The sequence below is a fragment of the Macaca mulatta genome, chromosome 1, assembly GCF_049350105.2.
Source record: "Macaca mulatta isolate MMU2019108-1 chromosome 1, T2T-MMU8v2.0, whole genome shotgun sequence".
Lineage (NCBI taxonomy): Eukaryota > Metazoa > Chordata > Mammalia > Primates > Cercopithecidae > Macaca > Macaca mulatta.
This window is the reverse complement of record NC_133406.1, coordinates 86,049,880-86,062,779: the sequence shown is the minus strand read 5'-3', so window position 1 is coordinate 86,062,779 and position 12,900 is coordinate 86,049,880. Positions and strand designations below refer to the sequence as shown.

At 53.1% G+C, this 12,900-nt stretch overlaps 1 protein-coding gene across 50 annotated transcripts in view; it reads right to left on the bottom strand.

Moving 5' to 3' along the window:
* OBSCN (obscurin, cytoskeletal calmodulin and titin-interacting RhoGEF) overlaps positions 1 to 12,900 on the bottom strand; it is a 165,835-nt gene that overhangs the window by 64,415 nt on the left and 88,520 nt on the right. For 33 of the 50 annotated variants that reach the window (XR_013395487.1, XR_013395486.1, XR_013395488.1 and 30 more), the window contains 12 exons: positions 12,375 to 12,638; positions 11,584 to 11,847; positions 10,964 to 11,227; positions 6,876 to 7,139; positions 6,252 to 6,515; positions 5,434 to 5,697; positions 4,191 to 4,457; positions 3,743 to 4,009; positions 3,379 to 3,651; positions 2,519 to 2,791; positions 1,610 to 1,806; positions 1,349 to 1,424 (listed from right to left, as the gene is read on the bottom strand). Coding sequence is in view for 42 of the 50 variants with exons in the window: in XM_077938815.1 (XP_077794941.1) it covers positions 1,349 to 1,424; positions 1,610 to 1,806; positions 2,519 to 2,791; positions 3,379 to 3,651; positions 3,743 to 4,009; positions 4,191 to 4,457; positions 5,434 to 5,697; positions 6,252 to 6,515; positions 6,876 to 7,139; positions 10,964 to 11,227; positions 11,584 to 11,847; positions 12,375 to 12,638 (2,937 nt within the window). In the remaining 8 variants the exon portion in view is untranslated. The remainder of the gene's footprint in view (positions 1 to 1,348; positions 1,425 to 1,609; positions 1,807 to 2,518; positions 2,792 to 3,378; positions 3,652 to 3,742; positions 4,010 to 4,190; positions 4,458 to 5,433; positions 5,698 to 6,251; positions 6,516 to 6,875; positions 7,140 to 10,963; positions 11,228 to 11,583; positions 11,848 to 12,374; positions 12,639 to 12,900) is intronic. The other 17 variants (XM_077939016.1, XM_077939025.1, XM_077939078.1 and 14 more) reach the window with 10 other exon arrangements.

Below are 12,900 nucleotides of genomic sequence, written 5' to 3'. Positions count from 1 at the left end.
ACACACTATCTCCATGTCCAACTCCTCCAACAGATTGGGGATCCCCTGAAGGCAGACCGCATCTGGCCCATCATGAGGTTCAGGACTTGCTAAAGGGTAGGAGCTTAGAGAGTATATTCTATGGTGAATGAATGGATAGCAGGTGGATTGTGAATGTATGATGGATGGTGGATAGATGGTGGATGAATGGAAAGATAGCTGAATAGTGGATGAGTGAGTGATGAATACATGAGTGGATGGGGGAAGGGTAGATGGATGGTAGACAGGTGAATAGATGGATGGATGGGTGGATGGTAGATGAATGGAAGGATGGGTGAATGGATAGTGGATGGATAGATGGATAGTAAATGGACGGATAGCAGATGGATCAGTGGGTGGGTGGATGGATGGTGGGTGTGTGAATGGATAACGAATAGACGAATGGAGGATGTATAAATGATGTATGGATGGTGAATGGGCAGATGGATGGATGAATGGAGGAACAGCGGGATGGATAGATGAATAGTAAATGGATGGATGGTGGATGGGTGGATGGTGAATGGATGGCTGGTTGATGGTGAATGGATGGATGGTAGCTGTATGGATGACTGGATGGATTATGAATGGACTGATGGACAGATGATAGAAGGATGGATGATAGATGAATGGCCAGATGATGGATGGATGGTGGATAGCAGATGGATGGAAGGTGGATAGGTAAATGGATAAATGGATGAACAGATGGATGATGAGTACACAGATGGGACCCATTTGAGACCTAAAGGCAGGACAGTAGGGGAAGAACACTCAAGGACAAGCACTCAGGGATGACCAGCTCTGGGTGCAAAGTATGACCCAGGCTGAAGGCTCCTAAAATCTTGTTTGCATGCTTGCCCAAATCCATACACTTGTCATAGGCATGCTTTTGCATCTGCACCTTTGAGCCTGTCAGGCATGCAGATGTGTGTAAACATAGATGCGCTGGCATGTGCGTGCATCCGTAGCATAGGAGTAGGCTTTTGGAGGATGGAAGTCAGGAAGGTCCTGCCTCCACCTTAGGGCCCAAGTCTATGGCAGCTGGGCCCCCCATCTCCCTCCCACAGGTGGCATTAATCCTGGACAGGGACCCCACACACACCCTGGAATTTCTCAAGACTACCTTCACCAGCCTACTCGCCAGTGACCTCTCTGGTCCTTGGCTTCAGTGGCCAGGGGTTGGAAAATTGCCAGCCCCAAGACAAGATCACTGTAGGAAGTCTTGGGTTTCTGCCCCCTGCCCGCTGACAGCTGCCAATGGGTGGGACGTTCTGGTGCCCAGGAAGCTGGGCATCTGCAGGCAGAGTGACCGGTGTGGAAAGGGGCTGCCCACCTGTGACTTTCAGCTGGGCCTCAGAGCTACACGTGCCCACGTGGAAACTGACAGTTCCAGCATCTTCAAGGGTCACCTAGGAAGCAGGGAGAGACATGCTTGGCCCTGAGAGCCCCCATCCCGACCAGGAGCCCAGCCAGCTTGCCAGACCTCAGTGACAGGAGGTCATCACTTCCCCAACACAACCCCCTGGTGGAAGACCTTCCTGAATGGAGTTGGAAGCATTCCTGTCCCGGTACACTCAGGTCCCAGAGGCCTCACCTTGTGCAGGGTAAGCAGGTGGAGTGTGCCCTGCTCCACAGTGATGTCATTCATCTCGTTGTCCTGCAGGGGCACCCCTCCTAAAGCCCAGCAGGCTTCCTGGCCTGAAGCTCTGGATAGCCGGCACTGGAAGCTGGCATCCTGGCCCTCACTGAGCTGTACGTCCTGCAGGGGCTCCAGGATGGTCACCTCAGAAGCTGGACACAGGGGAGGCATGGGTGTCAGCCTCAGCGTCTGAGGTGCCCCCTCAATCAGCACAGTCTCATCATCCTGGGAGTCCATCCCTGGGTATCCTCCCCCACGCACAAAGACATGCACATGGGGGCCTGTTCTCAGCTCCCCACTCCAGTTGCAGGCAGAGTCTGCTCTAATGGACAGTGGATGGGTGAATGGATCAATGGAGGAATGAATGGATGGATAATGGGTGGATGGATGGATGGCTGATCAATGGATAAATAGATGGATTGTGGATGGATCGATGGATAATGGATGGATGATGGATGGATGGATAGTGAACGGGTGGATGAATGGGTGAATGGTAAATGGATGAATGAAAGGATGGATGACGGGTGGGTAAATGGGACTAGTGTGAGAACTAGAGGAGATGGTGCAGATGACTGAGGGCTGGGAGTGGGCTATGGTTTGCAGTGGCCCCGCCACGAGGGCCAAGACCCAAACTCCAACACTGTGTCAGCCTATTGGAAGCTCACAACCACCTGCCTCACCAGCCTGACTCAGCCTACTCTCCTCTGACATCCTGGGGCCACCCTGAAATGCCAGCTCACAGGTCCACCTCCCTGCCAGGCCCCAGCCTCCAAAGGCAGGAACCTTTGCTGTCTGGCTCCATACCCAGCAGGGCCCAGACATTCTAACCCCGTGCAGTCACTGGTGGGGCCTGCCTGTGGCTACCTCTGATGGTGAGCTGGGCGGAGGAAGCACAGTTGCCCAAATGGAAGGAGACAGTGCCAGCATCCTCAGGTGTCACACCCTTCAGTCGCAGTGTGTGGATGCGGCCATCCTGCACAGTCACTTCTGTCACCTCATTGCTTTGCAGTGGCAGGCCTTGTAGGCACCACTGCATGCCTGTGGCTCCAGCCCTGGACACCTCGCAGCTGAACTCAACATCCTCATTGGCCAGCACCTCTGCATCAACCAGCCCCCGCACAATGGTCACCTCAGGCTCTGAGGGGTGGGGCGAGATGGTTCCCTTTACCAGCCAGGTAAAAGAGCCTAGGCCAAGCTCCCATGCCCACTCCTCCAGGAAGTCTTCCTGGGCACCCTCACACTCTTCTGCCATGGCCCATCTGTCCCACATGGCTTTTGTTTCCTGATGTGCTCACAAGCACAGATCCTGCCATGACACTGAGCTCTTTGGGGACAGAACCTGGGCTGGAAGTGTGGGCCAAGAGGGCAGTTGTGTCTGAGGAATGGGAAGGGGTCGTGGGACACCCAACTGCCTGTCAACTCCCACAACGCAGCCAGCCCCATCCTGGCTAGCACAGCAGGGAGGCAAGGCTTATAGGAGAAATAGGTGGGGGCTCAGCAGCACACCCTCGCACCGGCCTCAGGGGTGGGCTTGAGGGGCTGCAGCCTGTTTCCTTGCTGCCCAGGTTCTCTCGGAGAGCACTGACAGGGACACTGGGAGGTGCGAGGGTGAGGAGGAAGACAGCGTGAGAGCAGGGGACTCAGGTGCACCCAGAAGGCAACCATAAGCGGGTGGGATGGCAGGGAAGGGCTCACCCTCTCCTCTGGGAGGCTCCACCACTCACCTGTGACCCTGAGGGAGGCAGTGGTTTTCTGGCCACCTGTCACGCAGGCATACTCGCCCGTGTCCTTGGCCTCCAGTTGGTGGATCAGCAGCTCCCGCATGGCCCCCTGGCTCCGCATTTCGTACTTGGGGCCCGCATGCAGCTCCACACCCTCCTTGAGCCATTGCACCGTGGCACCCGACTCTGCATCGCTCAGCTGACAGCACAGCCGGGCTATGTCACCTGTCTCCTGCTCCAGGCTCTGCAGCCGGGTCTCGAACTTGGGCCTGGGGACTGCGGGGGATGCAGGAAGGGATGCTTAACACTTCTTGCCTCTGACCAAGGGTGAGGGGCTGTGGGAGGCAGGGGTTGGTGAGCAGCTCACCACGGACAGAGAGGCTGGCCATGCTGTGTGTGTGGCCTGTGTCGCACGTGTAGTCACCCGCATCCTCCTGCTCCACTCCGTGTACCAGCAGCTCCGCAGCTGCACCATCCTGCACCATCTGGTACTTGGCACAAGGGAAGAGCTCCAGGGAGCCCTTGCGCCACTCCACGCTTGCACCCGCCCGGCTCAGCTCACAGCGTAAGTGTGCTGTGCCTCCCTCATCCACCTCCTGGGGCTGCAGCTCTTGGAGGAACCGCACAGGGGCAGCTGCAGGGAAGGGAGCAGGGCGTGAGGGCAGGTCCCTGAGGAGCTATAAGGGGGAATGAACAAGTGTGATACAGGGCAAAGTGGGGAGGGGGAACCGCACCAGAGCAGCTACCGGGAAGGAGGCAGGCCCAAAGCACTGGAACTGTGCTATATCCTGGGCCAGGCCAGCCTGGGTTCCCACCTGTGACAGTGAGGGTGGCGCTGGTGGCCTGGGAGCCACAGGTGCAAGTGTATTCTCCAGTGTCTTCACGTCGTAGGCCCCGTAACACCAGCTCCGCAGTGCAGCCCTGAAGCCGTGGCTCCCGGCGCCCATTGGCCCGCAGCTGCAGGCCACCCTTGCTCCAGACCACTGTAGCAGTGGGCTCAGACAGCTCACACTGCAGGGTGGCTGTGGAGCCCTCCTCTGCCTGCAGACTCTGCAGCGGCTCCCGGAACACTGGCTGTGGGGCTGCAAGGGGCAAGGGGCAGGGTCAGCTCCAGATCTACACCAGGCATCGCTCTCCAGGCCGGCAGATGAGGACCTGGGCTCCTCCCAGCTCCCTGGCCTGGCTCCACAGGCGGTGCTGCCTCAGATGGTACCACCAGTCTGTGATTCAGGAGCGAGAAGGCAGCGTGGTGGGAAAGCAGGGAGGGGCTAGATCTACCCAGGGCTTAGGAGGCTGTCCTCTCACCCAGGACCCCACTCCCAACCCCCGCAGAGCCACACCCTCCAGAGCCCAGGGCAAGGATGTGTACTTCAGAACCCAAGGTGAGGCCCTGTACCCCATACCCAAGGGCAGAGCTGAGTCCCCCAGATCCCAGGGCGAGGCCAGGGCCCAGGGCTATAGGTTCCACCTCCCCTCCGTGGGCACCCAAATCCCAGGGCAGGAATGTGTATTCAGACTCCAGAGTGAGGCCATGTCTTCCAGACCCCAGGACAGGGCCATGTCCCCCAGACTCCAGGGCAGGGACCAGGTTCCCTTAGACCCTCAGGTGTCATGGGGGCTGTTTGCCCCACAAGGCTACACTGAGAACCAGGGCCAGCCTGCAGGGCCCAGGGCTCTAGGTCCTGCCTCCCTTTCCTGGGCACCAAAGGCCTCCCTCCGAGAAGGACATGAGATCCTGTGGCTAAAAGACTTCAGGTCTCAAATGAAGGATGGCAGAAAGTTGGATTGATTAGGTAGTGATGGGAGGCAGGGGGAGAGAGACAAGGTGGGAATTCCTTCCCTACAACCATGACTGGTACACAAGGTCACATGGCTGAAGCTCAGTATAGATACCAGGGCACGGGATAACGTTGGAACCCATGAGCAGAGGGGACAGAGGAAACAGCAGGAGGAAGAGGAAAGGAGCATCCACAAGGAGAAAGTGTGCTGTCCCCGTGACTGCACATGGAGGAAAGACACACACCCACATCAGTCCATATGACCACATGTGGTCATTACCCTTGACAATGAGAGTGGCTGATGTCTTCTCCTGCCCACATACACATGAGTACTCCCCAGTGTCTGCCACGGACAGGCCATGAATCTGCAGCTCACATCTGGTCCCGTCCTGCCTCAGGCTATATCTGTCCCCATCTCTGAGGGTTTCAGGTCCCTTCCTCCACTCAACAGGGGCCGCCTTGCTCAGCTCACATTGCAGCATAGCTGTGGCCCCTTCTGTGGCCTCTTCATTCTTCAGACCCTTTGTGAACTTGGCAGGCAAGGCTGGGGAGGTCAGAAGATAAGGACACAATCATGCCTCTGAGTCCACAGAAGAGACAGGACACGGATGACAGAAAAGACACAGAACCCAAATGGACATGAACCACATCGGGATGTGCTGAGCACAGGCTGTGCACTGTGGCTTCCCTCAGTCCAGGCTGTACAGCACATGACCATGGCCCCTTCTGTGGCCTCCTCACGCCTAGGTCTTTGTATGAATCTGGCACATACAGAGCTGGAGAGGGTCAATCACACATGAAAATCAGATCATCTGGAGCACTTTGGTGGACAGAATATGAGAGAATGGAGGACAAGACATAGAGCCCAACAGGGCAACATGACTGAACCCATGCTGGTACACAGGTGGGAGCTGGCTGGAGATGCTGTTTTCTCCTGGTTTCTGCAACAGCCCAGGAGGCTGGAAGGGATTCTGTGGAATTATGGGAACAGGATGACATGGACACAGGGAGACGACACGGAATGAGAGGAGACGGAGGGCATGAAATCAGTACTGGCACACTAGAACATGGCTTTGCTTGGCCACATGTGATCTTTACCCCTGATGGTGAGTGTGGCTGAGGTCCTCTCCTGCCCACAAATGCACGAGTACTCCCCGGCATCTGCCACAGCCAGGCCACGAATCTGTAGCTCACACCTGGTCCCGTCCTGCCTCAGGCTGTGTCTGTCCCCATCTTGGAGGGTTTCAGGTCCCTTCCTCCACTCCACAGGGGCCGCCTTGTTCAGTTCACACTGCAGTGTGGCTGTGGTCCCTTCTCTGGCCTCCTGGTTTGTCATGTTGTCTATGAATCTGGCTGGCAGGGCTGGGAAGGACCAAGCAGTCGCTGAGATCATCAGACTATCTGGACAACTCTGTGGACAGGACACAGACACACACAAGGAGCCACACAAACCACCAAAGGACCATGGCAGAATGAGCAAACGAATGTACGGAAGGCGAGAAAGCACTTGGCCCAAGAGGAACAGAGAACATGCAGGGATGGGGATGAACAGGAGGACATCTCCTGATGAAGAGAAGGGGAGGCAGGAGATGCCCAGAGGACCCCAGTTAGAGGACAACTTCAGGGTTCCCACAGGGATGCCACATTTGGAAGTAGAAAGTGGTGACACAGAGACACATAGATCCCAAGCCGCAAGTCCATGTGACCACACGGGATCTTTACCCCTGACGGTGAGTGTAGCTGAGGTCCTCTCCTGCCCGCATACACACAAATACTCTCCAGTATCCTCCACAGCCAGGCCACGAATCTGCAGCTCACACCTCGTTCCGTCCTGCCTCAGACTGTATCTGTCCCCATCTCTAAGGGTCTCAGACCCCTTCTGCCACTCCACAGGGGCCACCTTGCTCAGCTCACACTGCAGCACAGCCGTGGCCCCTTCTGTAGCTTCGTGATTTCTCACATCTTCTATGAATCTGGCCGGGAGGGCTGGGAAGGACCGAGCAGTCACTGAGATCATCAGAATAACTAGACGATTCTGTGGACAGGACACAGACACACACAAGGAGGCACACAAACCACCACAGGACCATGGCAGAATGAGCAAATGAATGTACAGAGGGTGAGAAAGCACATGGCCCAGGAGGAACAGAGAACACAGTCCCCATCTCTGAGGGTCTCAGGTCCCTCCTTCCATTCCACAGGGACCACCTTGCTCAGCTCACACTGTGGTGTGGCTGTGGCCCCTTCTGAGGCCTCCTTGGTCTTCAGATCTTGTGTGAATTGGGCAGGCAGGGGTACGAAGGGTCACATGGACAGAAGCCATCAAGCCCTCGGGAGGATCTGAGGGACACACCTGAACATCGAGGAAGAAAACAGAAGCAGGAAGGCTGGAGGGACTTGGGATGAGGTGGACCAAAGTGCATTTGACAGTGAAGACTTCCTACATTCTGCCTGTGAGGTGCAGATTGGGTGGGAGATGGGCTCCATTCTGGATCTCTTCTCAGAGGGCATCTTGTCCTACCTGTGAACTTTCATCATGGGGAAGCAAGACAGGCTCCTTCAACTTGCAACCCACATATGCAATAATGTGATGGACATCTCTCTATGATGACATAGGAGGCACCTTCAGGTCCCAATATCCACTGATCCCTTGTCATCCCTCACACAAGAGACAGCCTGACCAGACAGGCCTTCCATCCAGCACTGCCCATGCTTAGATATACCTCAGCTCACTGTACAACATCCCAGCCCACACAATGCCCTGCTACCTCCATCTAACATGCTCCTGGACTGACCCTACGAATCCACATTCCCACATATTACCCTGATTCATATCACCTAGATCATGAAGACACCAGATGTGGCCTCGAACCACACCTCTGAACCTCCAATCTACCATTCTCTCTTGCCTCCTGACTCCAGGCAGGGGGCTCACAAGTTAGCAGAGCAGAGCCTAACCCAATTACATAGCCATAGCCTGCTATGGGTTGTGTTTCTACAGAAGTCAAACATTGAAGTCCTAACTTCCACTATCAGAATATGACTGTTTTTGAGATAGGGCCTTTAAAGAGGTGATTAACGCTAAATGGGATCACAAGGGTGGCATCTAATCCAATATAAATGCTGTCCTCATAAGAAAAGGAGATTAGGACACAAACACAGAAGGACCAGTGAAGACACAGAGAAAATGGCTGCCTACAAGCCAAGGAGAGAGGCCTCAGAAGGAGCCAACCCTACTGACACCTGGAACTCAAACCATCTAGTCTCCAGAATGGTGAGGAAATACATTTCTGTTATTTATACCACCCAGTCTATGATACTTTCTTTATGGCAATCCAAGCAAACAAATTCAGACTTTGGTACCAGGAGTGGGGTGCCAAAGGAACAAATACCTATAAATGTGGACGTGGCTTTAGAACTTCGTAATGGGAGGTAGCTGAAAGATATTTCAGGCGCATGCCAAAAACCGGGGTTTGCAGGCAGCAATTGTTGGTGAAAACATGGGTGTTAAAAGTGATTCTGGTCAAGCCTCAGATGACAATGGGAGACATATTATTAAAAACTGGAGAAAGACTATCACTGTTATACAGTGGCCAAAAACCTGGTCAAATTTTATTCTAGTGTTCTGTGGAAGGTAGGATTTGCAAACAACAAAATTGGATATATTTACCTGAGGAAGTTTCTAAGCAAAGAATTGAAACCATAGCCTGGTTTCTGTCTAATATGAAAATGTGAGAGGAGAGAGATAAAATTCAAAAAGGATTTGTTAAGCAAAAAGGAACCAGAACTTGAAGATACAGAAAAATTTTCAGGCTATACGTACTGCAAAAAAAAAAAAAAAAAAAAAAAAAAAAAAAAAAAATTGAGAAAGCATTATTCTGGGAGAATATCAATGCTGGACAACCATTTGCTAAACAGATCAGGTGTGTGGTTTATGGATCCATTCAGCCCTCTCAGCAGAAGTCAGTAATAAAAATGAGATCATCAAGGAAAGATCTGTGGAAAACTCTTGTCTGGTGGCTTTGATCCACATAGATCGCATGGGACAAAGTTTTTGAGACCTTTATACCAGAGGAAATGCTGTGCTAGCTTGAATTGATTGGAACAGAGATGGGACAAAATGAATGAAGGATGTCAGACTTCTGAGAATCCACAGGATGGGCCAATAGAGCTACATGGATATAAACATGATATTCCGCAAGAAAAAGGAATAATGACCCCAAAATTGGTTCAGGGGTTGACAGGAATGGCACTATAACCAGGGGGTAGAGGGCACAGGCTCCAGAAGTAAGGCTGTCTCCTCCTCAGTTACAGAGAGCCAGACACCTCCACTCAGGGCTGAGGGGGTAGAGTTGCAATCCTATTGGGTCCAGAGGACAGGGCATTAATCCAAAGCCTTAAAACCTAATGATATTTGTCCTGCTAGGGTTACATCTTGCTTGGGACCCATGACCCATTTCTCCTTTCCAGTTTTTCCCTGATTAAGAATGTCCATCCTGGCCGGGCGCGGTGGCTCACGCCTGTAATCCCAGCACTTTGGGAGGCCGAGGCGGGCGGATCACAAGGTCAGGAGATCGAGACCACGGTGAAACCCCGTCTCTACTAAAAATACAAAAAATTAGCCGGGCGCGGTTGTGGGCGCCTGTAGTCCCAGCTACTCGGGAGGCTGAGGCAGGAGAATGGCGTGAACCCGGGAGGCGGAGCTTGCAGTGAGCCGAGATCGCGCCACTGCACTCCAGCCTGGGCGACAGAGCGAGACTTCGTCTCAAAAAAAAAAAAAAAAAAGAATGTCCATCCTATGCCTGTCCCACCATTGTGACTTCAAAGCAAATAACTTGTCTGATTTCTCAGCCTCACAGATGAAGAAAAATTTTGCCTCTGGATGAGTCACACTTTGTCTCCCTCACAGTTGACTCAGATTATATTTAGAGGTGATTTGGACTAGTTGATACTGAAATGGGCTAAGATTTGGGACTGTTAGAAAGAAGTAAACATATTTCGCATGTGAGAAAGGCCATGAATTTTGACAATCCACATGGTGGAGTGTTATGGTCTGAATTGCACCTCAGAAAAAATGCGTATGTTGAAGTCCTAACCCCCAGTACACTTCAGAATGTCACTGTATTTAAAGACAATCATTGAAAGGTAAAATGAGGTTGTTAGGGTGGTTCCAAATCCAGTATGACTGGTGCTCTTATAAAAAGAGGTTATTAGGACACACATATGCACACAGAAGGACAACACGGGGAGAAGACAGCCATCTACAAGAAGAAAGGAGCTGACACCTTGGTCTTGAGATTTCAGCCCACTTCTGAGAAAATAAATCTCTGTTATTTGAGCCACACTGTCTGCAGTGATTTGTTACGTTAGCCTGAGCAGATGAAGACAATACTCCTTTAGAAGCTCAGAATGACCACAAGGATCAATCAAAACACTCACCAGACTGAAGAGGGGCCTGGCCTAAGCCACTGCTATGTCTGTCAAAGGACACATTTCCTGACCTCCGTGCCTGGGGCCCAAGAGCTGGTGGACATCCACAGGCCCTTGCAAGATGGCAGGGGCCCCAGACAGCTCTCCTGGACCCTGACACCTGTCTGCTGCTCTCCCTGTCCTGACCCCTGGGGTCTGTATGCCCAGGCCCTAGATGAGGTCATCCAAGTGGGTTCTCAGTGTGCATCTGTCGGAGGGACCGCACAGATGAGTGACTGAATAAAATGTCAACGACATTGAGAGCCACTGGGAGAGCACAGACCATGTGGGTTAAGTTGGGGAAGACAAAAGTCATTCAGGTGGTCACATGTGGTCTTTACCCCTGACAGTGAGCGTGGCCGAGGTCCTCTCCTGCTCACATATGCACGAGTATTCTCCAGCATCTGCTATGACCAGGCCATGAATCTGCAGCTGACACCTGGTCCCATCCTGCTTCAGGCTGTATCTGTCCCCATCTCTGAGGGTGTTGGGCCCCTTTCTCCACTCCACGGGGGCCGCCTTTCCTAGCTTACATTGCAGTGTGACTGTAGTCCCTTCTGTGGCCTTCTGACTTCTCATATCCTCTATGAATCTGGCAGGCAGGGCTGAGAAGTACCAAACAGTCACTGATATCATCAGACTGTCTGGAGGATTTTTTGGACAGAACATGGACACCAATAACGAGCCACACGAGCCACCAAAGGACCACAGCAAGATGAGCAATATACAAACAATGAGAAGGCAAATGGCCCAGGAGGCACAGAGAACACACAGGGACATGCATGAGCAGGACATCTCCTGATAAGAAGGGGAGGCAGGAGAAACCTAGAGGGTCCCAGTTAGAGGACAGACAATCACAGGGTTTCCACAGGAGCTGTGCCACATTTGGAGGCAGAAGGTGGTGACACAGAGAGGTGTACACACCAAGCCACAAGCCCACATGGCCACACAGGATCTTTACCCCTGACAGTGAGTGTAGCTGAGGTCCTCTCCTGCCCACACACGCAGGAGTACACCCCGGTATCTGCCATAGCAAGGCCATGAATCTGCAGCTCACACACAGCCCCTTCTTGTCTCAGGCTGTATTTGTCCCCATCTCTGAGAGCCTCGAGGCCTTTCCTCCACTCCACAGGGGCTGCCTTGCTCAGCTCACATTGCAGTGTGGCTGTGGCCCCTTCCATGGTTTCTTCATTCCTCAGACCCTCTGTGAACTTGGCGGGCAGGGCTGGTGGAGGGATCAGAAAGACATGGACACAATTACACTGAGCACATGAAAAAGACAGGACATGGATGGCACAGAGAAGACACAAACCCCAACTGGACACAGACCACATGCAGGGTATGCCAAGCACAGGCTGTAGATTCCCTCTGTTCAGTCTGGTAACATCACAGTCATGGCCCCTTCGTGGGCTCCTCAGGTCTCAGAGATAACATGAATCTGGCATGCAGGGCCAGAGAGAGTCAGAAAACACAGAGAACATTAAACTCCTTGGAAAGCGCTGGTAGACAGGACATGACAAGATGAAAGAAAGACACAATCCAATAGGACAGGGCCCACAGTATCACAGGAGTGGGAATCTGGATGTAGATGAGCTTCTTCTGGTTCCTTCAGCAGCCCAGGAAGTTGGAAGGGATAGCGTGGCATGATGTGAAAAGTGTGGCAGTCTGGGGGAGACCATGCAATGGGCAGAGATTGACGGCAGGAAGTGAACAACTGGACACCAGAACACAGATTGGACACATGGACTTTACCCCTGATGGTGAGCGTGACCGAGGTCCTCTCTTGTCCACATATGCATGAGTATTCCCCAGCATCTGCCACAGACAGGTCATGGATCTGCAGCTCACACTTCGTCCCATCCTGCTTCAGGCTGTACCTGCCCCCATCTCTGAGGGTCTCAGGACCCTTCTTCCATTCCACAGGGGCCACCTTGCTCAGCTCACACTGCAGTGTAGCTGTGGCCCCTTCTGAGGCCTCCTTGGTCTTCAGATCTTGAGTGAATCGTGCAGGCAGGGCTAGGAAGGGTCACATGGACAGAAGCCATCAAATCCACTGGAGGATCTGAGGGACACAACCTGATTATCCAGGAAGGAAACAGAAGCAGATCTCGAGGACATGGGATAAGGTGGACCAAAGACTGTGCGAGACTGAGGTCTTCCTGTGTTCTGCCTGTGAGGTGCAGATTGTCTGGGAGATGGGCTCCATCCTGGATCTATTCTCAAAGGACATCTTGTCCTACCCATGTCCTATCGTTCTAGGAAGCAAGACAGGCTCCTC